Here is a 25,305-nt window from a genome sequence, read left to right as displayed (position 1 = left end):
ATTTCCCGCTTAGTTGCTAGTGCATGTTATATTTCTATACATTTGCAATATATATATATATATATATATATATATATATTTATTTTTTTTTACTTGAATCAAACTGAGGATTAGAATTCTTTGGTGTTCACACGACGTGATCTTGCCCCTAGTACACCTCGTTGGCGTGTTTTTCATGCGCAGTCCTTTCAAAGGAGCCTCATTTGGCCCGAGTGCAATAAAGCAAATTTGATTCCCAAGTGTCGCATATGTACTCAGCGGAGGACAAAGAGCAAGAAAATTGTGCAGCGCGTGAGATTAATCATTAACATAGCTCCAGCAATACAATGTCGGTGTGATAATTAAAACGCGTAAGCTGTGTCAGTATAGCAAATGTATGTTTTGTCATAAGCAGACGTGCAAACTTTTTGAATCCAAGTTTGGGAATCGTCCTTGATGTCACCGTGCTCATTTTCAGAGGTTATAGCATTCATTTCCCACCTCTCATATTTGACCCCAGAAAGATTAGATTGGATTTTTTTTCTGTTACTTTTCAGTTTATTCTTGTACATTTGCATAAACATGGACATTTCCGTTGCAGAAAAGATTTTCCGACCCCACGAGTGATGATTGGTGATGATGTGGAATTAGCTGTGACTATTCTTCACATTACTCCAAGTTGGTGCTGATGTTCCGATGGGACATGCACGTGTAGACAGATGAGACTGAAAATTACATTTTCAAATTGTGCAATTGTGTAATTTGTGTTTAACTTTCATGGGCAATACATACATCATTATCGAAGTACAGTTATTTCCTCTTTAATGTTCATATTTCTAAGCACAGTGCGAATGTTCAAAAACATTTTAGAAATAAAGCCTCTGCTTTGTGTTTTATGAACACTTAGGCTTCGTACCCTACTGTATTTTTGCGTTGTTATTACAGGGGTATGAGTGGAGCTAAGACTTTTTTTGAAGGTGTTCACTACTGGTTTGAAATTTTGGAAAATCACTACATCAGACATATTGACAGATAGAAGACCGATGTTTTGTTTTGGAGTTTTTTTGTCCAGAGACTACTTTTGACGGATAAATGTGCTTGGTTTGACTTCTATAACAGTGTGTCATGACTTAATGACAAGACGAAAAAAAAAACAGCTGTAGCTCAAATCTCAAAAAGAACTCAATTTGTAGGACTTCCCACACAAAAAAATGGACCAAAACTGTTCTGTCACAGAATCTTTTGCTACAAAAGTGACTCCTTCCTTGATGTCTCGAGTTAAAAAGGATCTCGAAGTATCGGTGACGTCTAAAGGTCACTCCTTTGGTGACAAGCATGTGGCAGCAGGATGAGAAAAGACAGGAAGTCTTTTTTTTTTTTTCCAACCCCAACTGCAGGGAATATTTTCCCTCGGCCTTACAAAGAAAGCCACTGTGTGGTAAGAAGGCATATGCGAGAAATACACGGCCAGGGTACATTTCCACAACAACCTGCTTCTCTCTAAGGCCATTTACAGTGACGCTTTTCACATCTGCCTCTTGAAAAAAAAAAAAAAAAAAAGCAGCTGCGAAGAGGCATGTTCTCTGCCTCGTCGGGCCACATTGCGACGTCACACGCGTGCCGTGTAGTTGTTTCCGAGGCCCACGTTGCAGCGCACTCCATAGAAATAAGAAAATAAATGCCTCCGCGTCACGATGTGTAGCCAGGCAGTCTGGGAAGCATGTGTGGTTTTTTTCCCCCTGCAGCCAGCTGTCTCACCTTGAACTGCTTGTGTATCGGAGTGATGGGCTCCAGTTCCCCATCTCCATATTCAAACACCTCCTCCTCCAGCACCCTGTCCAGATAACACAGCACCTCCTCCTCTTCCTCCTCCATGTTTCTTTCTGTGCTCCTGCGCTTCTCTTTCCGCCTGTGTTTGCCTTCAACGGGGCCTGCCCGGACACATCAGTGTTTTCACTCCGAGCAAGTCGGCTGGACGAGGCGAGAGTGAAAGACAAATGACCCCGCCTACTTAACCCCGCCCCCTTCCTCTGCCGGGCTTCCTGGTTGTGCATGTGTGTGTGGTGCCGCCGTTCCACGACGGCTCGATGACGACTGCCTTCCCTCCAAACAGAGCATATCCCTCCACTTCCTCGACGGCAGCGGAGGTGGTTTCGTTTTAACTACTGCTTCGCTCGGGGAGCAGTTCTTGTTTCTGCGTTCTCTTCGAGCAAAAAGCCACTTCCTCATCGTGCGACCACAGTTGTCAGTTTCACTCGCCTCTGCATTCTTGCCCGTTACTCCATTTCGCTCCCCTTGCCACTCACACATTCGCACTCGCTGTTGTCTTGCTATCGATCTGCAAGCGTTAGAGCCTCCGATGTTGAGCGGAGGGCAGGCAATGTGCAACCACGGCAGCTCATTGGAGTTCCAGGTCACATACTGCACTAGGTCAAGAGGTAACAATTCCACACAGCCAGAAGTACAACATTTTACAATATTATAAATGGAATAAAGACTTAAGACGTGTTGACGCCTGTGAATGAACACTGTCCATTTACCAGAAGCTCTCGCCATACTTTACAGGAAGTGACATCCACTTATTGCTCTTCCAGCTTCCCTCCATATTAAACTCCCCCCTCCCCTACTTAAAAATTCGACATTTGTTCTTCTGTGGCTCCCACACCTCATTTGCAGGTCGTTTGTGTAATCTAATGCTGCAAAATCTATGCTACGGAGTTCTTCGGTTCTGTATGTAAGACAGATTTGAAACTAAGTGAAAAGCAACATTTGTTTTAACTTAAGAGATGGCGTGGAAAGGAATCTTTAAGTGCAGCCAGCCTGCTTATTGTGGAGTGAGAATGTCAACACTGTTGGACTGTGTGTGTGTGTGTGTGTGTGTAAAGGTACGACTGTCTATGCAGCAGATAGAAATATCATCAAGAAATTGTACTTCAAGTTGTCACCTTATTTTCTACAATGGCTTATGAAAATAGACTAATCTGCTAACAGGTTGATGTAGTTTTAAGTGTCTTCCGGCCTGCTTTTACCAAATCATACCACTAGATGGAGGCACAGCTAAAAAAAAAAAAAACACGCTCATATATTGCTTCATCACTTTCACTGTTTACCAACAATTGCCATTTGCTCAATATTGAAATAATGAAATGTCTGTTGAGGTATTTGCCGGGAATGTCACATCCACGCAGACTTCACATTTGTTTCAAATGTATTTGTGTACAAAAGTGATCATGCTTTGAGGGCGAGACAGTCAAGTGCAGGGTCGTCACCATGACTCCTGCTGAGCCTCCAGACAGTGACCTGTAAACTAGCTGACCTACTGAAATGACAAAGAGCCAGCTAATGACAGCAGCACATTAGGCAGATGCTAAAATATGACAAGGAAAATTTTTATTTAAAAACATGAATGCAGTATAAAAAACAAAATAAAAATCCATAAAATGACGAAACCACCGAAAAGTATAACTCACTTTTTGGAGGTCAAATTAAAAATAGTGTAACCAAGGCGCCCATTTTATATCGGCAAAAAACTCACCAAACAAAAGTGTCACAAAAGTATGAATCCTGAAATAATGCTAATCAAGCGTGGGTCAAGTGTGAGCTATAGCCTATCCTAACAAAATATCTAGGTCAGTTAACTGGAACTTAACGACCGACTTTACACACCGACTGGCAAATTGGTGCTTGTGGCCTTCATCTGGATGACTGGTCATTTTCAAGAGCCACCTGCAAATGTGCCACGGGCTCTCGAGCTAATGTGGCTAATCGCTAACAATTACAGAAGGTCAAGATCCGGTGCGTCGCTTGAGGAAGTAACGATTGACAGCCCACGAGAGACGCACACCGGAGTGAATAAATCCAATGTGACACTTGTAATGAGAATTAAAAAAAAACAAAAAAAAACATAATGGTGCTCAACGACCTCAAAATGTGACGCGTGACCATTTAACGAGTCTCTTTGGGTCCAAACTAACAAATTATCTTATTGTGTGACAATGTGTCAAGTGTGTGTGGTCTCCTACCCCAGGCAGAAGACCCTCTGGCGGTGTGGGGGAAACCATGACTCCGTCTGGTCCTTGTGGTGTGCACAGCTGGGGAGACATGGTGGGGGATTCATCTATATAGGGCAGCGTCTCCGAGCCATCTTGAGACTTGCCATCCTCTGTGCCGTCGCCTTCGTAGCCATCTGTGTTGTAGTTAAAATCTGTCAGAAAGCGGAACACAGCATTGGCATTTCCCTAAGAAGGAAAGAGACATTTTGCAAGCAAAGTAGAAATAACAAAATGAAGGTTTGGCGTTTATGATGATGGAAGACTCAAACTCGGTCGCGGAAAAAGACGTTCACATTTTATGGGAGGAATTTCATGTCAGCATTACTTGGATGTTTTTCCAAATAAATCCTTATGAAATACTATAGATTTAGATTATACGGATATGAGCGGAATACTTGGCAAAGGAGATCGTAAAGAATGATACGCAAACTAATTTGTGCTCGCATCTGTAATACAGTCTTGAGAAATGCAGTATTTCTTGAGCAGCATTGATGGATAAATGCGATGAACAGTCTCGGTCCATTTGGATTGTTGACGAAAACGCCGACCAACCACAGTTAAGCTGAATTGAATCCGGTTAAGCTGAATTGAATCCGGTGAGCAAACACCCTTGCCCTTTTCACACTGCAGGCTGAGATGCCAACGGCCCCTGAAAACGGGGACTGGGCTCGTACCATTGGGACGACACGGACTGTCAAACAGAGCCAAGAGTGACCAGCGCCCGGCCGTCCGACACACATGACAATTTAGTCTCACTACATCAGCCGCTTGTCATCGCCCTGAAAATTTGCAATATCTGCGGAGGTAGCGAAGTCTTTCTCTTTGCCTTCAACTGTTTTCATTGACTTTTTTACAGTGTTAGACTTGTGCTAAGTGCAGGGGCGAATCTATTCCACCCGCAAATCCTGAATAATTCTGAGTAGCCAATTGTAGTAAGTGGCCCTTGGAGGCAAAACTTTGTGGACACCTTTGCACTAGAATCGTTTTGGATCAAACAAGTCTCGATGGCCATGAAATGTTTAGCGTGGTTCTCACATTTCCTTATCATCCGCAATCGTCCGGATTAACACAAGATGCAGAAGGAAAGAAAGAAAGAAAAAAGACTGAGACAACACAGTCACATGATGGAATTCTAAGTTTGATGATAAAATCCACAAAGTAACCAAAGTCACTGGTTTGACTCAGAGCAAATTTGGAATTAGTGCCGCAATGATTGCATTGGAAAAGCCGCAGACTGACAGCGTAGCAGTCCACAAAAGGCACAGTATGACACCATATATGTGACGCCTTTACTATTCTAAACTATGTCTAATAATAGCAGGGTCAATTATCTCCAACATTAGATGTGCTGTCTGAGCGGGAGGCAGCGTGTTTGTACCGTCTTGCTAGCCTTGTGTAATACACGATAGTGCTACGTCAACAGTATTACTGTTAAAAAGACAAGAAAAAACATTTGAACCACATTCCTTGTGGGTAAAAAGATATATTGATGCTTCATTAATACTGAGAGGAAATCGCCAACATAAGGAAAATGTCTCCAAAAACATGATCAATCATTTCTCTTTTTCTAATAACCATAATAATTAACCAACAACTAGACGGCCCAATATCCAAAGTACAAACACTACTTCAATGTCACCAAATTGTGTGATAAAGGCAGCAAGCCAAAGCCCCTTAAAGAAGCTGCGGCTAACGTGACAAAAACCTTAACACGAAGAACGCAAAGAGTGAAGTGAAGCGTCATTGACATCCTCAGGCCTGCTGTCACCTCGCATTTTCTGGGCTGTAAAAACCTCTTCTGATGGGCAGCGCTTCATCCAACTGTCACTCCCAATAACCGAACCGTAATTTTTTTGGCAAGGACATTGACGTGCGACAAACACTTCCTACTTAATGGCTGCCATCGGTTCACACGGGAGTTTACCAATGGATGTCAAGCAAAAACCCCAAATTCATATGGCCGCTCGGTAGTCGAAGGCTCCTAAGAGGTTCTCCCATTCCGCTAAACGGATTGTTTTCAATCATTCAAACAGTTCCTTTATCAAAGTTGTACTAATCAGATTAATACCGCACAGTCAACTTGCTATAGCAAAGTAGTTAACTGATAAAGCACCAAAAAGGGCTAAAATTGTAATTAACTTCTTGCATTTCATTTGCTATAGCAAAGTAGTTAACCGATAAAGCACCAAAAAGGGCTAAAATTGTAATTAATTTCTTAAAAAAAAAACATGTCCATCTCACAGCTCGTGTCTTGGCTCCGGCCTTCATGTGAGGGTTTTGCAGTTCTACCCGTGCTTGCAAAGGTTTTTCCAGGTACTCCTGTTTCCTCCCACATTCCAAAAGCAAACACGATAGGTTGATTAAAATTGATCTAAATCATTGGCAGGGCTCTAGACTGCGACCAATTTGAGCACTCGGGCACTCTAGTTTCAGAAAGGTGCAACTGAAAGAAAACAAATCGGAGGTTGCACAGGCATAGAACGAGCCTCCATGACTCACAAAGCATCAAAGCCCAACTTTTTACTTCATCAGGACACATATCATGGTCTCAGCCAATCAGAGACAGTGAAGGGTGGGACCCTCCTCTGATTGGTCAGGGGCTAGATATTTCTGTACTTTTTTTTTTTTTTTTTTTTAACTTTATTGAACACTGAAAAAAATATCCCTGTAAATGTGTGTGTCCATTTGAAAACATTTGGAAGAAAACCCCTCACTCCATGTTAGAAAGACTTTGGTTGTACGCCTTTAAAGTGGTGGTTTAAAGTCAATGCAAACATTTTCATTTTTTTTTTTTCAAGAATATGTTCTATGCAAGACCACTAGTTGGAACAGGGCATTCTGATGAATATTGCGTTTGTGGAATAAGTGTTAATCCACTCGTTTTTAGCCATCTCTGGGGGCGGCCATTTTGTCTTCCGTCGACTGAGAATGACATCACAACTGCTCACGACGACCAATCACGGCTAAGATTCAGAAAAAAAGGTCAGCCGTGATTGGTCGTTGTGAGCAGTTGTGATGTCATTTTCAGTCGACGGAAGACAAAATGGCTGCCCCCAGAGATGGCTAAAAACGAGTAGATTAACACTTTACTCCACAAACGCAATATTTATCAGAATGCCCTGTTTCAACTAGTGGGCTTGCATAGAACATATTCTTGAAAAATAAATGTTTGGGTTGACTTCCGCTTTAAGTGCATTCGATTTCACCGGCTCCGCTGTAAGAAAGGAAGGTCAACCATAACAGGTTGTGCCTCAACTTCTACTCAGCCCCGTGACGCTAAATGCATTAGTGACCTGACAGATGTTTGCCATGCGACTATGTGAGTGCTGAAAAGCTAACATGGGCTGCCGCACGCCACTGTCATGCGGTCATCCATCAAGTGGCGACGCTTGGGAAATTAAAATCATTTATGAAAGTCTTATCTTTACATCATGGACCTTTTACCATGCTCATTGTCATTCAGCATTTCATCAGCAGTAACATGATATGAGAGTCTGAGGCAATGAAAAAAAAAAAAATGGTAAAACCACCTTAAAACATTCAAATGAGAAAAGTGGGCGATTCAGTGGAAAGTTAAAAGTAGATCTATCCTGTAAACTGCAGCTTCAGCTACTCCTAATGAGGCTCTTGGGAAGGAACTTAAACATAAAAAAAAAAAAATAAAAAAAAACTCTTACAGCTAATTTGCCGCTTTATTCAGCTTCCCCTGCATTTTATTTCCACTGAAACAGACTTGTGAATCACCAGGTGCGCAAACATCTGTCTATTCAGGAAAACACATGCTCAAAAGCGGAGGACAAACAGCCGCAAGACATATTAGCGGAGCCAAAGCAGCACACACTGCACGCCACTTGCCCCAAGAGACATCTCAGCAGTGATCAATCCAACTTTAGGTAGAGATCAATACGTTGCCCAAAACACATTGTTTAAGGTCAGCGCTTTAAATAATCAAGCTATACCGGCGTACGGTATATTAAAAAGGAAGACACTGCAATATGGCTGATAACACAAGAAACAATATTATCTTTTATGATCACCGGAGAACAAATGTTGACATTTAGACTTTCAGATCACCCGCAATCATACATTAAATGGTGCAACCCAGAAGATACAAGATTTGAGATTTTTTTTTTTTGTAACCATTTGTATCATTAGGATTTTTGCTTAAATCCATTATGTTCTACTCGTGTTAGCACAACATATAAAGATCTCCCTAAAAACTATCGTCGATATCTTCTAATCTGCATCCATCTGCAAAATCAAATGAGCTCTATGGGGGAAAAAAATGCATCTAAATAGGCGGGAGTTCTTAGTTTTGATTGACACAAAGATTTTTTATTTTTTTTCCAAACAATGTAAATTGTAGTGATTGTTGGTCTATATCTTATCAATTTGATTGATAGAAGCAGTGTTCTGAAAGCCTCTGAAATACACATCACCCATTGGGGATATTCATCCATTTTCCTCCTATCCTGCCTGATCGAGATGATAATGGATGGAAATAGAAATGTGCTAAGTACACTTTAAAGGTCAATAAGCTGTTGTGAGTCCCACACAATGGCGCAAAAGGAAGTACCGGCGACTGACAGGAGGGGAAACAATGAGGAGAGTAGATCCGAACTCAAAAGATGACAGGAATGCTGAAAACCTGACTCTATTAAAATAAATGACCTTTGTCCAACAGCTGGATATCGTTATGAGCCATATGTCTGCAGGTAGACAGAGATAAGCCAACCTATTCCACGCATGATTTGCTCTCACATGCGCACCCCAAACCCCATGGCAGCCAGTCACGAGACATTGTAATTAGCCACTCGAAATCCCCAAGGCTCAAGCCGCTTGGATACAAACCCGTTCTTCCTTACATTAGAACAACTGCCGTGTGTAGGGCCCCGAAGCTGACAACATGCATGCACACAGTCTCATTCAAATTCACCTTTTTTCTTTTTTTTTTTTCTTTTTTTTAACAATCATAAACCATTGCTAAAGCCAGAACTCGCCCCCCACGTTGAGGACAGTCAGACAGCAGATTTAGCGTGTGGGCCTCAAGACCTTAGCGGTTCCGTGCCCCGTGCGTCGGTTCGTGTGCCTATGGAAAGGGTATCAAACTGTGCAGAGGAGAACGACAATAACAATGCAATAATATTCAAATGAACACAATAATATTCAATAACAATAATATTCAATACAATAACAATAGTATTCAAACGAAAGCATCTGTCGACAGCCCTGCAAGCAACGCCGCTGACGATTGCACTTATTGCACTCACTCGCTCGGTTAGAATACTATACAGAAGTAAGATGACACCCGGAGCAAGGAATCTTGTGGTATAATCCAAAGGCGAGTAAGAGAAAGCTGATACCAAACGCTGATGTTAAAACTGAAGAGTAAAACCGGAAACAGCACAGCATAGGGTGAATCAATAGTAGTGGAGATATTTGCGTTTGTCAGCCTTTATGCTAGCAGGCAACGTCATCGCCAAACAAAAGACGATCAAAACAGTAGCTCAATGAATCAAGATAATTAAGACTCGAGTGCATCTTTGTTTAGCATGAAGGCGCTAGGGATTTCCTCTGGCAAGAAATGCTTTACAAATCAGAAGCTAACAGCAACCCCGATTGGACAAGAGGTACAGTAAACAACCTGCCTCGCATTATTCGTGACAATATGCAGTGATTTCTTTTGGTTTAAAAAAAAAAAAAACACATAAATTGCAATCGTATTTAAAGCGGAAGTCAACCCAAAGATATTTTTTTCAAGAATATGTTTTATGCAAGCCCACCAGTTGAAACGGGGCATTCTGATAAATATTGCGTTTGTGGATTAAGTGTTAATCCACTCGTTTTTAGCCATCTCTGGGGGCGGCCAGATTCAGAAAACAGGTCAGCCGTGATTGGTCGTCGTGAGCAGTTGTGATGTCATTTTCAGTCGACGGAAGACAAAATGGCCGCCCCCAGAGATGGCTAAGAATGAGTGCATTTTGTTGCTTAATTTATATTCCACAAACGCAAAATGAATCAGAATGCCGTGTTTCAACTAGTGGGCCTGCTGGGAACATATTCTTGAAAAAATTATGCTTGGGTTGACTTATGCTTTTGAATTGCCTGTATGGTTTACTCCTTTCTTGACTTCCTTTGTGGCTTATTTTTGTCCATTCCTTATTTTTGTGTATTGTTGCCTGTGTGGCTTTTTTTCTTTTTTTTAAATGTATTATTATTGCATGTGTGGCTTAATTGATTGATTGTTGACTATGTGGAGCATATTTATGTGTGCTTTGGTATTGCATTCATGATTCATTTGATTTCTTTCATTTGATTAGATTTCAACATCAAAACAAGGGGAGTCTCAAACAAGAACAATAAAAAGGATCTTTGTCTGTCTTTAGAAGTTTATCCAGTGAGCAAAACCCGCCGCTGGAAAGTCCGCTAAACTGAAGGCAGACAGGCGATAGCTTTTCCGGTATGAGTGCACTGGTTACACGGACGAGCCTTGTGTGTACATTGCGCCGTTGATTTGGAGCATGTTGCATCAACAAAGATTAAGGTGAAGTGGTGCATTACAACTGAAGAGGCACTTGGGGAGGATGGCAGGCAAAACACTGCTGTCATAATGACACCATCCATCCATCGCAAACTGCTTCAAAGGGAAAATGGGCCTGGCATTATTATTATTTTTTATTTTATTTATTTTTTTTTTGTGAGAGCATCCAGTCTGGATGCAAGCAGCCATGCCCGAACCCCCTGCAGACAGACAACCAACGGGCAAGAAAAAAGGCCAAGCCACACTGAGGCCATCAATCATTAATGACGCACACAGGTTTCAGAATTAACTTCCACCAGATGAAAGAAGTCTGGAACGCTACACCAAGCATTTACAGCGCAAGATTTACACTTGTGATTCACGGTGTAATTCTAAATTCCAGCCTCATTCTCAGAAAACCTGAGCTAATAAATCACAGTATATGCGTTTAGTCACATGAGGTCTGTCAGAATGTTGCTCCAAAGCATCCATCAGCCCTCTCAACTCATAATGGCCTCATCTCTCCCAAGCTGCTTCTTGCTCTCTTTACCCCCTTTACCCCCCCCCCCCCCCCCCCCAGACCCCCCCCTGCCCTCATCTTCTTCATTCCGCTCGACTACCCCGAATGCTTAATCGAGGCGCTTGCCTTCCGGGACCATGTAAACACGTTGAATGCGCCATTGGTCGGGAGGGCGGTGCTCCTACGAGCCCATTGGCTGCAGGGAACGTGGCGTGCACGGCAAAAGAAGATGGTTGGCGGTTACGACGAGAACCGCTGACGATGGCTGTCATCTATAGTAACATAAACAGACACGCTCACACAAATGCACACATACACACACTGTGCCCCAGACCCTGAGGGCATCACAACAGCAGAACCGCACAGACACATGACACACCCTCTCCAACATCAAACACAACAAAGGATTTTCAGAACATCACCCATGTGACCATAGTAACACATTGGAAATACCATTTAGAGGCTTATCAAGATGGACCTTTTTTTTTTTTTTTTTTTTTTTTTTTTAATCCGATCAGAGTTCAGATAGAAATTATGATCGGATGCCCTGTTTTTATGGACACAAAAAATATTCGATTCGGACTTGCGTGTTCATGCATCACGCTTTCGATCGGAAGAAATTATTAATCCGAATAAATGTGTCCATGTAAACGTAGCCACTGATAGCCAAAGTATAATCCACTTAATTCAGTGACTGCGCCAATCTTTTTTTTTTTCTTTTTTTTTCCTTTTCTTTAAATGTCTTTTTTTTTTTATGCCAGTGTCACATTGAACAAAAAAAAAAGCTGCCTGGAGCAGTTGTGACGGAGCACATCTGCTATGCACAACTTCACCTAGCCGATGTCATGTCGTTCCGAACTAGTTGAGACTGAATTGACCGAGGTTTTTAAGTTTCATTTAATTACACCAAGTATATGAGCGGTCTCACAGTCGCCTTAATTTTGACCCATCGCAAAAATGTGTTTGACCGCAAGTCACGAAGCAGTGTGGTGGGCATCAACCTTTCGGCCAATACGGTAATTTCGGAGGCTCAGAACACAATTTGCCTTTTTGTCAGAGTCCAAGAGGAAAAAGTCAATGTGTCGTGTGGGCCATCACAATATATAAAAGAAACCATTTAATTTGGTTGCCCCTATGCTTTCAGGAGGAGAACAAAAAAAAAAAAATCTTCACAAACTACATCAGGAACAATTTAAAAGAATAAAGAACCTGGAATATTTCTCAAATCAATTCAACACAACAGTCGCACACATGACTCTTCCACTTTATTTGCTGTGTGTGTTTTTGTGTAAGGATAACAACATAACCAGCTGAGCCAAAAGAAGCATCTATTATTCATATGGTTGTCACTGAATGAACCCTGACAGCCTTGGTTCAGAGGAGCATCATCCTGCCAAGGAGCCCGGAAGACGGAGCAGCCAAATTAGAGTCTTGACTTTGTTCCACATCTGTCCCTCACTCTTTTCAACTGCACTCACTCTCCTGGTGGGGGCCGCAGCATAAATTGACGCGGCAGTAGTGACACTTTGCACCCATTCGGTACACCTGCACTAATCTAATGAGACGACATATATGAACTATATAACAATTCCATTGGCTATACCTGAACACCAACATACGTAATGAAAATAGTTTAACTGGTCAGTAAGGACCAATAATCCAAACCCAGAGCACACTGTGGCAGGAAGTAATTAGATTCTCGTTTTTTTTACAAAGACAGTGTTGAAAAGAGAAATACAAGCCTGCTGTTCTGTTTGCTTAATTTCACAGTCATTCCCCTTTTGGGTGCAATCTGTGCAATTCACTTTGGGACTACACGTGGAATAGAAAGCATTTCTCATTTCCAGCCAACGCAAGTGTGCTTTCACGCACAAGCTAGAAAATACTCATTTATCCTTTCCAAAGCCCCCAAAATAAATCCAGGTTATAGTAAAAAAAAATAGCATGGGTCAACACCTGTTTAAGTCTAGTTTTTGCAAACTGAGCACCGTTTTGAGCATTTCCCACAACGTATATATATATTAAAAAAAAAAAATTCTCTTACTGTTGTGAGAAAATTAGACATGAAGTGGATTATATAAGAAAGGACCTCGTGCCAGGTCCAACGAGAGGGAGGAAGATGCTACAAGACAAAGCAGAAAAGCCTTGCATGGAAGCGGCAGTACAGATTATGCCATTACGTAACTCTGCTATGGGCTGACAAAAAGACTTTCTACGTCGGTGTGTGCACGTGTGCGTGGACCACTTGAATGTTTGTTTCTATAGCTACCACGCAGACATTTGCTGCATCTATTAATCAGGATAGTGGAGGTGCTTATTCAGTGAGAAGAAAGAGCTGGAAAGACTCAACTAGAAACATCACGGCATGAGTAAAATTACACAATAGTTTCAATTTGGAACTGCACGCATTACGCCTTGACTCATTCACTGCCATTGACGAATTGACTTGTCTTTTCACAGTCCAGCCATTCAATCCCAGGAATTTATTTATATATTTAAAAAAAAAAATTGACATTAAAGAAGGAAGTCAACCCAAAGATATTTTTTTCAAGAATATGTTCTATGGAGGCCCACTAGTTGAAACAAGGCATTCTGATTAATAGTGCGTTTGTGGAATAAGAGTTAATCCACCTGTTTTTTGCCATCTCTGGGGGCGGCCATTTTGTCACTTCTGTCGACTGAAAATGACATCAAAATTGCTCAGGGCTCAGGTAACGACCAATCACGGCTCACCTGTTTTCTGAAGCTGAACCGTGATTGGTCATTACCTGAGCCCTGAGCATTTGTGATGTCATTTCCAGTCGACAGAAGTGACAAAATGGCCGCCCCCTTAGATGGCTAAAAATGGGTGGATTTTGCTGCTAAACTCATATTCCACCATCGCAATATAAGACTCAAATGTGAGGTTTGAAAGTGGTTGGATTTTGATGTTCATTTTTGAGCTCCAGTCACAATTGGCATGACCTGCAACTCATTGGCGTTGCCGTCAAGGTCAAAGCCATGGGCTGCTAAAAAGATTGAGGCAGAAATTGAGTGACAGATACGGGTGGTTTGTCCCAAATTCACTTGTAGGGTGAGATAAATGTGATTCGCCGGACTGTATTCACTCCGCTGGGATGCTTTTCAGAAGCCCTCCCGTGGTGCTGTTTGCAGTCGAAGGTCACGTGGCAGCCAAATAACTGCGAACATGAAACACTTGGAGACAGAACTAGGACTGGGTCAAAGTCAGCCAGGAGCAGCAGTTGAGGTTGGCTGCATTTATCACAGATGATGGGCTCCTGACAGGAACAAAGCTTTGGCAGCCTCTGACAAATATTCGGCGTAGCCGCAGCATGGGAAAACTATATAATAGCTGTGGGAGTTACTCTGAGATGTGAATGAGGTACAGGCAAGAGCGTCTTATTCCCTAGAGTTGGAAAAGAAGTCACGGAAAATGCATTGAGCCACCTCGCATTAAGCACTGCGGTTCAAATGATTTGGGCCACCCGAACGGCATCGCACAGCACATGGCATCTCGGCAGAAGCGATATTTTTTCCAAGTACTGCCTTGAACTACAGGTAGCAGAAACGAGGGACTCATCTCAATTGTTCTGACATGCTGTTTACACCACACATAGCGGTATGACAATAATTGATAGATCACTTTACAAGGCGACTTAGGGATGTGCGGTCACAGTTTAAGATTGGCGGCACGGAACGTTCGCCTCGGGGCAGGAAATCTACAACAGAGGCATCTCAGTCCATACATTTTGTTTCAGGAAGTGCATGACCGGCGCAAACCATTTAAAACCGCACTGGAGTCATATTCCACAGAGTGTTTCAGGGACAAGATAGCAGGAAGCCTTAAGAGTAGCCTTGAGAAGCTAAGAGCCAGCGGGGTAGTTTCATCATACTGGTCAGTCGAAAGACTCAGCAAAGACGGCGTGGTCACATGTCTGTGATAAAGGCGGTGTGGATAGCAAAAGGAGGAAGAACCAAAGAGCTTAGAGGAAAGTCTGGTTTGTAGAGGCTGCTGTAATGTTAAGAATGTACATTTGATACACGGTACGAGATGGACAAATTTGCTTCCGCGAAAGACACAGAAGTTCAACTTTAGAAGAAATACTTCTGCTCATTACGCAAATTCGTTTTCAAACAAAGAAATGATTAACGCCGTTGTCAAAAGCGAAAGAATGAATCTGCTCTAAATTAGCATATTTTAGCATAACGGCTGGAAGCAGAGGGGGCACTTAATGTAGCTTAGATCTTACGGCATCCCTGAAAGGGGATACAACCTCCATTATAGTCATCATACATTGTTGTTAGGGGTGGACCATAACACGGTTAAGAATTTGTTCACTGGGTGGAGTTGATTGTTGGTTAATTGTTTCTGAGGCAAAACGAGTGGGCGAGTAGGCGTCGTTGATTCAATTTCAACTCATTTGCGGGCTGAAGAACAATATGACGTTAGCTACGGCACGGGAACTTGAACTACATACACAAAGATGTCCACCGTGACAACTCCGACGAGCAGCATTATTGTGCGATGGCAATAATATGGAAGCGGGACTTCAGAACCTTTCGAGAGAGATTCTTCCATAAAATATGACTTTGAAAGAATTACATCCATGAATTGATGGTTAAAGTCCTCCATATTTGATCAAGGTACTGTCAAGGTACTTCATCAAGTCAAATCCTCACCCCACCTGCTTGGAGTCGGAGTACCATACATTAGTTTTTCGGAGTGTGAGTGGCACTTTTTCTCATAGCTTTACTGGTCCTGCGACATATACTCAATTGCAACTTCGTGTTGTAGCAAAAGTATTTGCCAACCGCCCCAAAAAAGTAGAAGAAATGGAAGAAGTAGCAGTAGTCATGGCAACTAACATGTGACGTATCGCTAGCATGCGGCACGACAAGGATGTACTATTTACAGCAGTAAAAGGTGCAGTAACCGACCAGGATTCTACCTTTGGCCACAAAGCGACGCGGGATCCTAGCGAAGAAAAATACGGCACATGCCTCATTCTTATTATCATGGACAACCCGTAATAAAGTTACCCAACAGTTCACTCAAAACTCAGTCACGCTAAATCCGGAGGGAAACACTCCTGACGGCTGACGTGAGAACACTGCCGATGTGGCCAAGTACACTAAACAACATGTCGGGAGAAATATCACAGCGGTGAGGCCGACAAGGACCGGATTCAAAATTCAACGTCAAACGGAACGTGCCTTGCTTTTGGTGGCGAGGCGCCGGCGGGAATGAGACGTTACCACTAAATGGGGGCAGGCGAGTCAACGGGGTCATTACGGACAACTACAGCAACGCACGCTAATTGAAAGTCTTACGAAAAGTGCCAAGTGGACGTAGCTGCGCTCTCAGACAAACCAGCACTCGAGCGATGCAGCTGAGGGAGAAGAAACTGAAGCTCAAAGAAACGCACCGAGGCAAATGGAAACGCGATGTATTGTTGAGGGGTAAATAGACGGGTACCTACTGCTATACAGGGTGTCAATCCAGGAGAGTCGAGGCAGGCCACGAGCACTGACGGGCTCCATCCTCCTTTTCTCTATCTTCCTTCGCTCTCCCCCGAGCCCAGTCAGTCACCCTGCTATTTTTCCCCCCCCCCCCGATTCGTCCGCCCCTTGTTTTAAGTTGCGGCTATTCGCCGCGCCGCCTCTCTTCCTGATCTTATCCTTGCGAGAAAGCTTTCATCTCGGAGCGAAGCGCTCAAAGAGAATTTGGGATGAAATGTCAAGAGACACCCTGGGGTCCAAAAGGCAGACGAGCAAGAGAGCCAAAGGAGTGTATGCGTGAGACGCGCGCGTGTGTGTGTGTGTGAGCAAAAACAACAGGCTGGAAACGACCAAAGCCGACCGTTGCTAGGGGAAGGGAGAAGCACTCCCTTTCACTCTCTATGGCTTGCTCGCTCCCACATCCATCCCTTACTCTCTCTCTTGCACTCTCCATCTTCAAGTAGAGACGGTATTCAGAAGTGACGCATTACGTCTAAAGTGCTTTTTCTCATCTGTGCAAACAAATAGGTTTAGTTTATGCTCCACTTTTTCGGGTTTTTTTGAGCTGAACAACTGCTTCTTACGCTTAAATTCTGGACATTCAGCTGACAAAAAAAAAAATTAATTAACCTATTCACTGACAGACTTTTACCCTAACGTTTGAAAAAAAAAAATTGAAAAAAAAAAAAAAAAAAAAAATCGAAATAAATTCCTGGGATCGATTGGCTGGACTGTGAAAAGACAAGTAAATTCGTCAATGGCAAGTTAAATATACATTTCTGGTTAACATTATTTTACACACACAGAAACAGAAAACTGGATGATTGTGTAATTGTTAAATATGTTTACTAATTTAAAAGAAAAAAAAAAGAAGATCCATTTGTCGATACGGTCCCAATCCAGTCCTGCATTTGACCATAATGCACATTACAAAAAGGTCAACACTGCCAAAAACCTGAAGCAGAAGTTCAGTGGACTATCGCGGTGAAGGCTTGGTATGTTCTCTCAAAAAAAAAGTATCACTTCCTGCAAGTGAAAAATCACCCATTGGGTTATAAAATACTAATTATGTGGCTCCTAAACTGAGAACATTGGGGCAAATATGTACTGCTTGAAAGCCTATAAGTACTAATTCCATACTCTTTTTTTACTGACTGGTTAAGCGAAGCTCAATAAAATGTTGCTGTTATTTTCCCCAGACCAAACCAAATACTTCAGTAACCAATTCATAGCTTTATTAACCAACCATCAAAACCAGAGGCCATATGAAAGCCCCACTTGAAACCCCTGCCAGGTCCCGCCAACAGCCATCCTCCCCCTGTCGACCTCCTCTAAAAACTTCAATTAGGACACAAAGGCTGACAAGAGGACCCCCTCCCTGGGCAGCCCCCACCTCGACCGGCAGCGAGCCCCGAGCATCACTCTTTGTCTGCTCTTGTGAGCCGGCTGGAGAAAACACACACTGCGGTGCGTTAATGCATCCATGCCAAGGCATTTGGAATACACATTTGTGTATAATAATGAAGAAGAAGAAAAAAAAAATAGATGAGCATGTTTCATAGAGAATACACACACACGCACGCAGATTTATGAAAAGGGAAAAGCCAGCCAAGCGGAGATGAAACCAGCAGAGAGGCGCTTCATCAAAAATACATTTACCTGCTGCACACATCCTTTGTCTTAAATCTGGGACATTAAACTCTCACCATGTACACAAGCACGCAAAAGTCACAACTGTCTGCTTGCAGATAAACTCTTTGACTGGTTCTTTGTAGCACAATGAAAAGACGGAATAATTTTTAATTCCATGTAAAAAGGTCAACATTCAGCACCACTTCCCCACTTTTGCCGCCCGTGAAGTAGCTTGATCAAGTGCTTACAATTAAGACTTGGACTCAGAGAGAAAAAAAAACAACGTTTACTTGCATGATTTCAGCATGCTCGCATTCAAGCACCGATTTCTCAAAGTTTGCCAACAATTATCCGTCTGAATGGCGCTTATATGTTAAACTACCACATCATAAATCTCACACACGCTAACGAATATCCCACAAAAGCCTGCCTTTGATTTTTCGCGTTATTCTCCTGTGAGTGTGAATACTTAATAAAGGGCATCAAGGCCTCATTGCAAAAGCAGTAACCTTTAAATTCTAAAATCATAAACGTCCTTAGATGATATGATTATTAGCACACCCTTTTCTGATAAATAATCATTTAAGTCAAAAGTAGTGAGCCATGAAAGATGCTATAGATTTGGATCATACTTTAACATTCTATGCACACACTAACAGTAGTACCAAACAGGTGCTCTGTTCTGGCTTTTTTAGTACGCATACAGGCTCTGTAAGGATATAAAGATAAGATAAGATAAGAATGCCTTTATTGATCCCAAATAGATCACTAATAGATTACTTTTTTTTTTTTTAATTTAAAACAATAATAATGAAAGCATTTTTTTTATTCCCAGTGTGCAACCAGAATTAGTCTCTTCAATTAGAAGACAGTAAAAAAAAAATTTTTAAAGAAAGTGCGCAACCACAAATCGCAGTTCTTTTTTGTTTTTTTTTTAACAGGACAATTTAATACATGGAGGCTACAGAGAGATAAATGTATGTGCGCCCGCGTGTGTGTTTGTGTGTGCACGTGCGTAATTAGGCCACACAGCAGCTCACCAGCCAATCAACGCATTATCCGCCATCCTCCCACCTACATATTCCCCGCACCCCACTGCAACGACCCAAAGCGCATCCACCCATCCACCCGATGCTTCCCCAATGTTTTGACTCCTTCCCCTCGGCGCAAAGCGATGTCTGTTAATAGCACTAATTTTCCAGTCACCACCCAACATTTGACCCCACCCCCCCTCCCCTGTCACCCCCACCTGCTCCTCACTGGAGTACTAACTGGGAGATGAGAATAAAAGCTATGCTAGAAATGTAAAAAAAAAAAAAAAAAAAAAAAAAATCGCTGTTCGGCACCAGCTTTCCATCCCCCACTCAACACTTCAAAGGTTTTCCAATGTAACTGACTTGTTCATTTATGCGAGCGGGCGAGAGACGGGTGGAGGTGCACACGCGGGAAGAGGAGAGCAATTTTTCTATGCGTGTGAAAAGGCTTCGAAAATGCTTGATGAAGTAGAGCAGGAGCAAAATAGAAAGAAAGAGGCAATTTGAGTAAAATTGATCTCACCTATATAGTATGGGATAGCAAATTGGTGTGAAACCAAAAAAAACGAATACTGGAGCACAATAGTGCCGTCATTGTGATCGCTATGCGTTAAGCTAGCAACCGGACGTTAGCGCGCCGATCGCTATGCGTTAAGCTAGCAATCGGACGTTAGCGCGCCGTCTCACCCCAAACGTGGAAGTGGTGCGTGCATATAGTCCTTTTTATATCGGGGGGATTTTCACTATATCGCAAGACTTTGTGGGTGATCCATATTCCACATGGACTGGCAAAAATCTATAAAAAAAAATTAAAAAAGGAAAAAATAAATGTAATTCACTAATTTGGATTATGTTTACTTTTACCTTAAATGAGGGACAGCAATAAACAGCTTGGCACTTGGCCTCTTTTTTTTTTTTTTAAATGTTCACTATCTGCTGCTAGTTGGGAAGTTCATCACTCGAGCAAAGGTTCGCATCCTCATACAAAAAAAGTAAGTCAAGGTACCGCTCACTGTATCTGTGGTTGTTTATCCAACCGCAACGTGGCAAGAGCACCCACAATGAGCACACACAGAGAAGCCGAGAATACCGAGTTGCCATTTTTAGTGAACCCACACACCTAAGCGCGCGATCGATTTCTGTCCTCCAAATAGGCTATAAATATAAACAACAAATCTTTAACACAACTTCACTTAACAATCAACAAGATTAACTGTCAGAACGCTAGTAGTGTGAGCTCCGTATGTTCATTAGCAGGCTACATTCAAGCACGTGTGAAAATGTTGCAGTTTACACTTCCTCTATCATATTATTGCTTGGGGCGAGATAACAGGTGACAATTACAGCTATCATTAAATGAACTATTAACTGATCGCAGGACAAAAGCTTCATCAATATCGTATTTGCTTCATCGACATGCGCCGAGGGCTTTGTGAGGAAATGCAAACACTCCTTAGAGACAAGTGACTAGTAGATGAACTTCACCCATACCCCTTTGTTTTAGTAATGAGAAGGGTGGGGGTAGGAGGGACCAGCCATACATTATTAAAAAGCTCTGAGTGCACTAGTGATGAATGCCTGCTTGTTAAATGAGAGTTCCTGCAATCGTCAGGGGGTGTTTTTAAGTGTCTGGTACCTGCTTTTGTTTTTAACACGTGAAAGACTGCGAAAAGAACCCTAGGGGATGATTTTGTCGGCACCTGCACAGAGAAGTCATTTGTTACTCGACCGCTTCAGGTCAGCAAGAGACAATCATTCATCCAAGAATTATGCCTCATTCATTGTGATTAAGCGGTAACAAACAAGCAATGAATGAGGACAAACTGAGCCACTTGCAGAAGTCTACATGTGGTAGACTACTGCACTCTAGTGTCCAGTTTCTGCCAACACAAGTTCTGAAACTCACATTGTCAGAATTAAAATGTGTTTTGTGAGACAAAAAAAAAAAAAAAACAGCTCACATAATTAGTCTAAATGAGGTCACACTAGTTGATCAGCACAAGTGATTGACATACGAAAGCTGTTTTGAATGTGACCGGTAAATGTGACAGTTTGATCCACGCTTGCATACCAAGAACAGGTTTCCCTCGGTTTTGTTGTTTTTGTTTTTTTTGTGTGCCCCACGGCGTATACAGTTCTAAAGATAACACACGAGATGGCTTGCGTCAAGTTGTACTTCTTACTTCTGACACAGTAAACACTCCATTAAAGATTGGCAGATTAGTACAGACTGCTCTTGTTTTGGTTCTAAATGTGGAGACAGGATTTGGCTGGTGCTCAGTGAAGCGACGCGATCCAGGGCTGCTGGACAACCAAAAATCTTGCACTACTGTATTTGCCTTATCAACTTTAACAAAAAGATGTGATATAGCAGATTTTTCAAATAAATGCATACAATACAAATATAGAAGCGGGCGCACTGATGCTACGTCATCCACTGTCTGATGAGGCTACTTTTATCTTCTGTTCAATTAGATTATATTTTTAAATAGGAAGTCAACCCAAAATGTTTCTTTACAAGAATATGTTTTATGCACGACCACTAGTCGAAACACAGCATTCTGATTAATATTGTGTTTGTGGAATATGAGTTAATTAAGCAACAAAATCCACCTGTTTTTAGCCATCTCTGAGGGCGGCCATTTTGCCACTTGCTGTCAACAGAAAATGACATCGAAGTTGCTCGGGGCTCAGGTTACGACCAATCATGGCTCACCTGTTTTCTGAAGCTGAGCAACTGTGATGTCATTTTCAGTCAACAGCAAGTAACAAAATAGGCTATAGCCACCTGAGATGGCTAAAAAGGGGTGGATTTTGCTGCTTAACTCATATTCCACAAACGCAATATTAATCAGAATACCATGTTTAGACTAGTGAAGATCCATGGAATATATTATTGAAAAGAATTTTGGGGGCTTGACTTTAATATTATTATTAAATGTTAAAAAGATACATAAATACTTGTTTTTAGCAGAGTTAATATGTTAGCATGATACTAAGAATGCTGAGAAGCTAATGTTTCAAAATGGGACCCTACTGAAACTTAAAACCCACAAAGGGGGGCTCCTGTGACCTGACACCCCGCAGGTCTTTTCTTTGTGCCACATAGATATTGTTGGGTAGATAACCACACGGCAACCTCACTCACTACACTTATCTCGCTTTACTAAACAGACGGAAAACATCTTCTGGTGTGCAATGAGTTGTTTAATTGTGACAAAAGCTTGCTTCCAAATTCCTAGCATACAAAAAAAAAAAAAAAAGGTTACACCATGTGGGGCTGCAGGAAAGCAGAAGGGGCATCCAAATGAAGAAAGGGTAACAGGGTGCTTAAAAAGGTCAATCTGTCATTTTACCGAAGGAATTGCATCATGATACAATCATAATGTTTGTGTGGTAACAAAAAAATTGCTTCCATCACATGAAAAACATTCACTGACACATCTTAAAGGGAACGCATGGGAAATGTGTTTCCCTGTTTTGTCCACCTGATAGGTCCCAAAGAGCTCAGTCAATCAATCACAACTGTAGTTGACGTTACCACTCTCTACTAACACCTTTTTTAGGGATGAGCAAGTACCGATACCAGGTATCGTATCGGGAGGATTCCAACCTTATTTTAAAGGTATTGAGACTTCATCAAGGCTGCTGATACCAGCAACAGATATTTAAGGCAAAAAAAAACCTGAAATTGAGTTAAGTCCTTCTCGTTAGCAGTTAGCGCTATACCGTGGGAGTTTGACACAAATTTTGGCTATTGAGTTGAATGGCATTTCATACATCAAAAACAAGTACTACAGATATCGGTGAGTAACCAAAGAGCGAACACTCATACTGGTTGTAGTCCGGGGGGGAAAAAAGAGGCATTGAAAACCCCTAATCTAAAGCCTACGTATTTCAATAAAGTAACGAGTAGAAAATACTGATGTTTTTTTTTTGTATCAATGTTTTCAAACTTGGGGAGTAAATGTAAAAGTCGTTTCAAAAAATGAATACTCAAGTAAAACGCAGATACCTTGAAATTATATTTGAGTACAGCAACAAATTGTCTGCAGTTCATTCCTCTCCGCGACTGCCTGCCGTACTTGTTAAACAAGAACACTTGAGTGAAGCTGAAAATGACGCGTTAGCTGACAAGGACAAAGGCTGACAAGATGCTGTGGCTGTAGAAATGCCGCGTGTCAAGGTAAAACATAAACCGCGTGTACAGGGACAAGGTACAAGCCAAGTCTCCTACCGTTGAGCTGATGATTCATGCGGCGTATCAAACATTTTGCTCGCTTGTCTGTCCGAGGTTAACGTCATGGCACAGTCATTCCAGAAATCCCCACACTGAGATAGAAGAACAAGATTCCAAACACTGACATCTGATAAGCACAAGCTATTAGAGCACACCGGAATAAAGATACTGTAGTTTCCTCGAAGCTCTTCCATATTAAATGAGATATATGTCCTACTTACAACTAAACTGCATTCGATGAGACGTTTATTTGACGGCCCCAAGAACCCAAATTTTGAATGGGAAGAAAATACCGCAAAAAGCACAACTCACACTGTCACCGAGCTGAATTCTCATCTCGCATGACATCATGCGTGGCAGCAGGTTTTAGCTCGACCTAGAAGTTTATTTTCACAACAACAACAACAAAAAAGATCCAAAAAAAATAGTGTCTACTTTATTTGGAAAATATCACTACGATACATGATACGGTTCCATTTATCATCACTAATGTCTTAAGTCACGGTAAAGGTGAAGTGACACAAAAGGGTTTGGTCGCTAGACAAGGAAGCGACCGAGAGTGAATCAGTCAACTGACAAGAAAACAGGAAGACACCCTTGGCCCCCTCTTTCACTCTAACTTCAAGCTTAGCGCATATCAGAAAACTGGGTTAGCGCATGAGGCTGCGCGGGTAATACTGTCAAAAGGAGAACGGGAGCAGCTGCTTGGAAATCATATGATATTTTTTCTCTTTGGAAGCTTCAATTCATCAGAGGGGGTTGAACTTTTTAAGAATTGTGTTTCGGCCCCGCTATCTTAATACCGAGGCTAATTAGCATTTGTGTTGCGTTTAAGTGCGGCAATAACATGAAACGCTGAAACTACAACAGCCAATAACGTTTATACTCGAGAGTGACGAATATCAGTGCCGTATTGATGAGCGCAGACGAGCTGAGATGTTATTATGAATCCCCCAATCAAGCAATCAAGCTTGTTTATTACTGGAGATGGCTTAGGCAACAACAATATAGAAATAATAATAAACACGGGCACATTTGTGACTTTTGAGCAAGCACGTGTTCTAACACTAAACCTTGTAAACAGAGATGTCATACATCATGCCATACACAAGACACTAGGATGCTTTTTTTTTTTTTTTTTTTTGCACGGAAATCAGCAGTTATGCATTTCACACCCCAGGTTTAGAACAATGCTTTCTGCACCTAAACTCTCTTTCTAGGCAAGCAGTGATGCTGCAAAGGCTCACAACTTGGCTTCACCACCGAGACATCCCGCCTGTCTCGTTCAACACCCACACGCACGCGTCACAAACGCACCACAGATTTAAAAAGGACTGAACTTGAACCAAACTGTGTAACTGCCATCAATCATCCTTGTACTGGCAATATTTTCAATATTTGAACATTCTTAACGCTCACACAAGTCAATTCTAAGACATAAAAACAATACAAACAAATGAAAATAAATGAGCGTCAGATTTTTTTTTTTTTTTTTTTCACAAAAATCGAATTTTCCAATATTTATTTAAAAATTTAACTATTTAAAAACTAGTGAAACCTCCACACAAAGTGCACTCCTACGGAAGAGGATTAGGGCCAGTGGGGGGGGAAAAAATAGGTTGGCAAGATTCTCACTTTTATCTCAGAATCAGAATTCTGACTTAATTCTGACTTTAAAGTGAGAATTCTGACGTTAAAGTAATAATTCGGCTTTATTCTCAGAATTCTGACTTCTGAATTTAAAGACAGAATTCCGAGAATAAAGTCGGGATTCTCACATTATTTTTCTGACATTAAAGTAAGAATTCTGAGAAGAAAGTCAGAATTCT

The 25,305-nt window shown here is 41.8% G+C and overlaps 1 protein-coding gene across 3 annotated transcripts in view; it reads right to left on the bottom strand.

Moving 5' to 3' along the window:
* The window catches only part of abr (ABR activator of RhoGEF and GTPase), a 71,042-nt gene that overhangs the window by 40,374 nt on the left and 5,363 nt on the right, over nt 1–25,305 (bottom strand). The window contains exons 1-2 of one of the 3 annotated variants that reach the window (XM_086057033.1): nt 16,552–16,904; nt 4,002–4,183 (exon numbers count right to left, since the gene is read on the bottom strand). In XM_086057033.1, coding sequence (XP_085913159.1) covers nt 4,002–4,183; nt 16,552–16,612 — 243 coding nt within the window. In that variant the 5' untranslated portion in view covers nt 16,613–16,904. Of the gene's footprint in view, nt 1–4,001; nt 4,184–16,551; nt 16,905–25,305 lie in introns of those variants that run through there. The other 2 variants (XM_086057031.1, XM_086057032.1) reach the window with 2 other exon arrangements.

The sequence above is a fragment of the Filicampus tigris genome, chromosome 17 (genome assembly GCF_054856515.1).
Source record: "Filicampus tigris isolate MCC_2025a chromosome 17, RoL_Ftig_1.0, whole genome shotgun sequence".
In the NCBI taxonomy this organism is placed as follows: domain Eukaryota; kingdom Metazoa; phylum Chordata; class Actinopteri; order Syngnathiformes; family Syngnathidae; genus Filicampus; species Filicampus tigris.
Note: the sequence above shows the minus strand (reverse complement) of the source record. Positions and strands in the feature narration are given on the sequence as shown.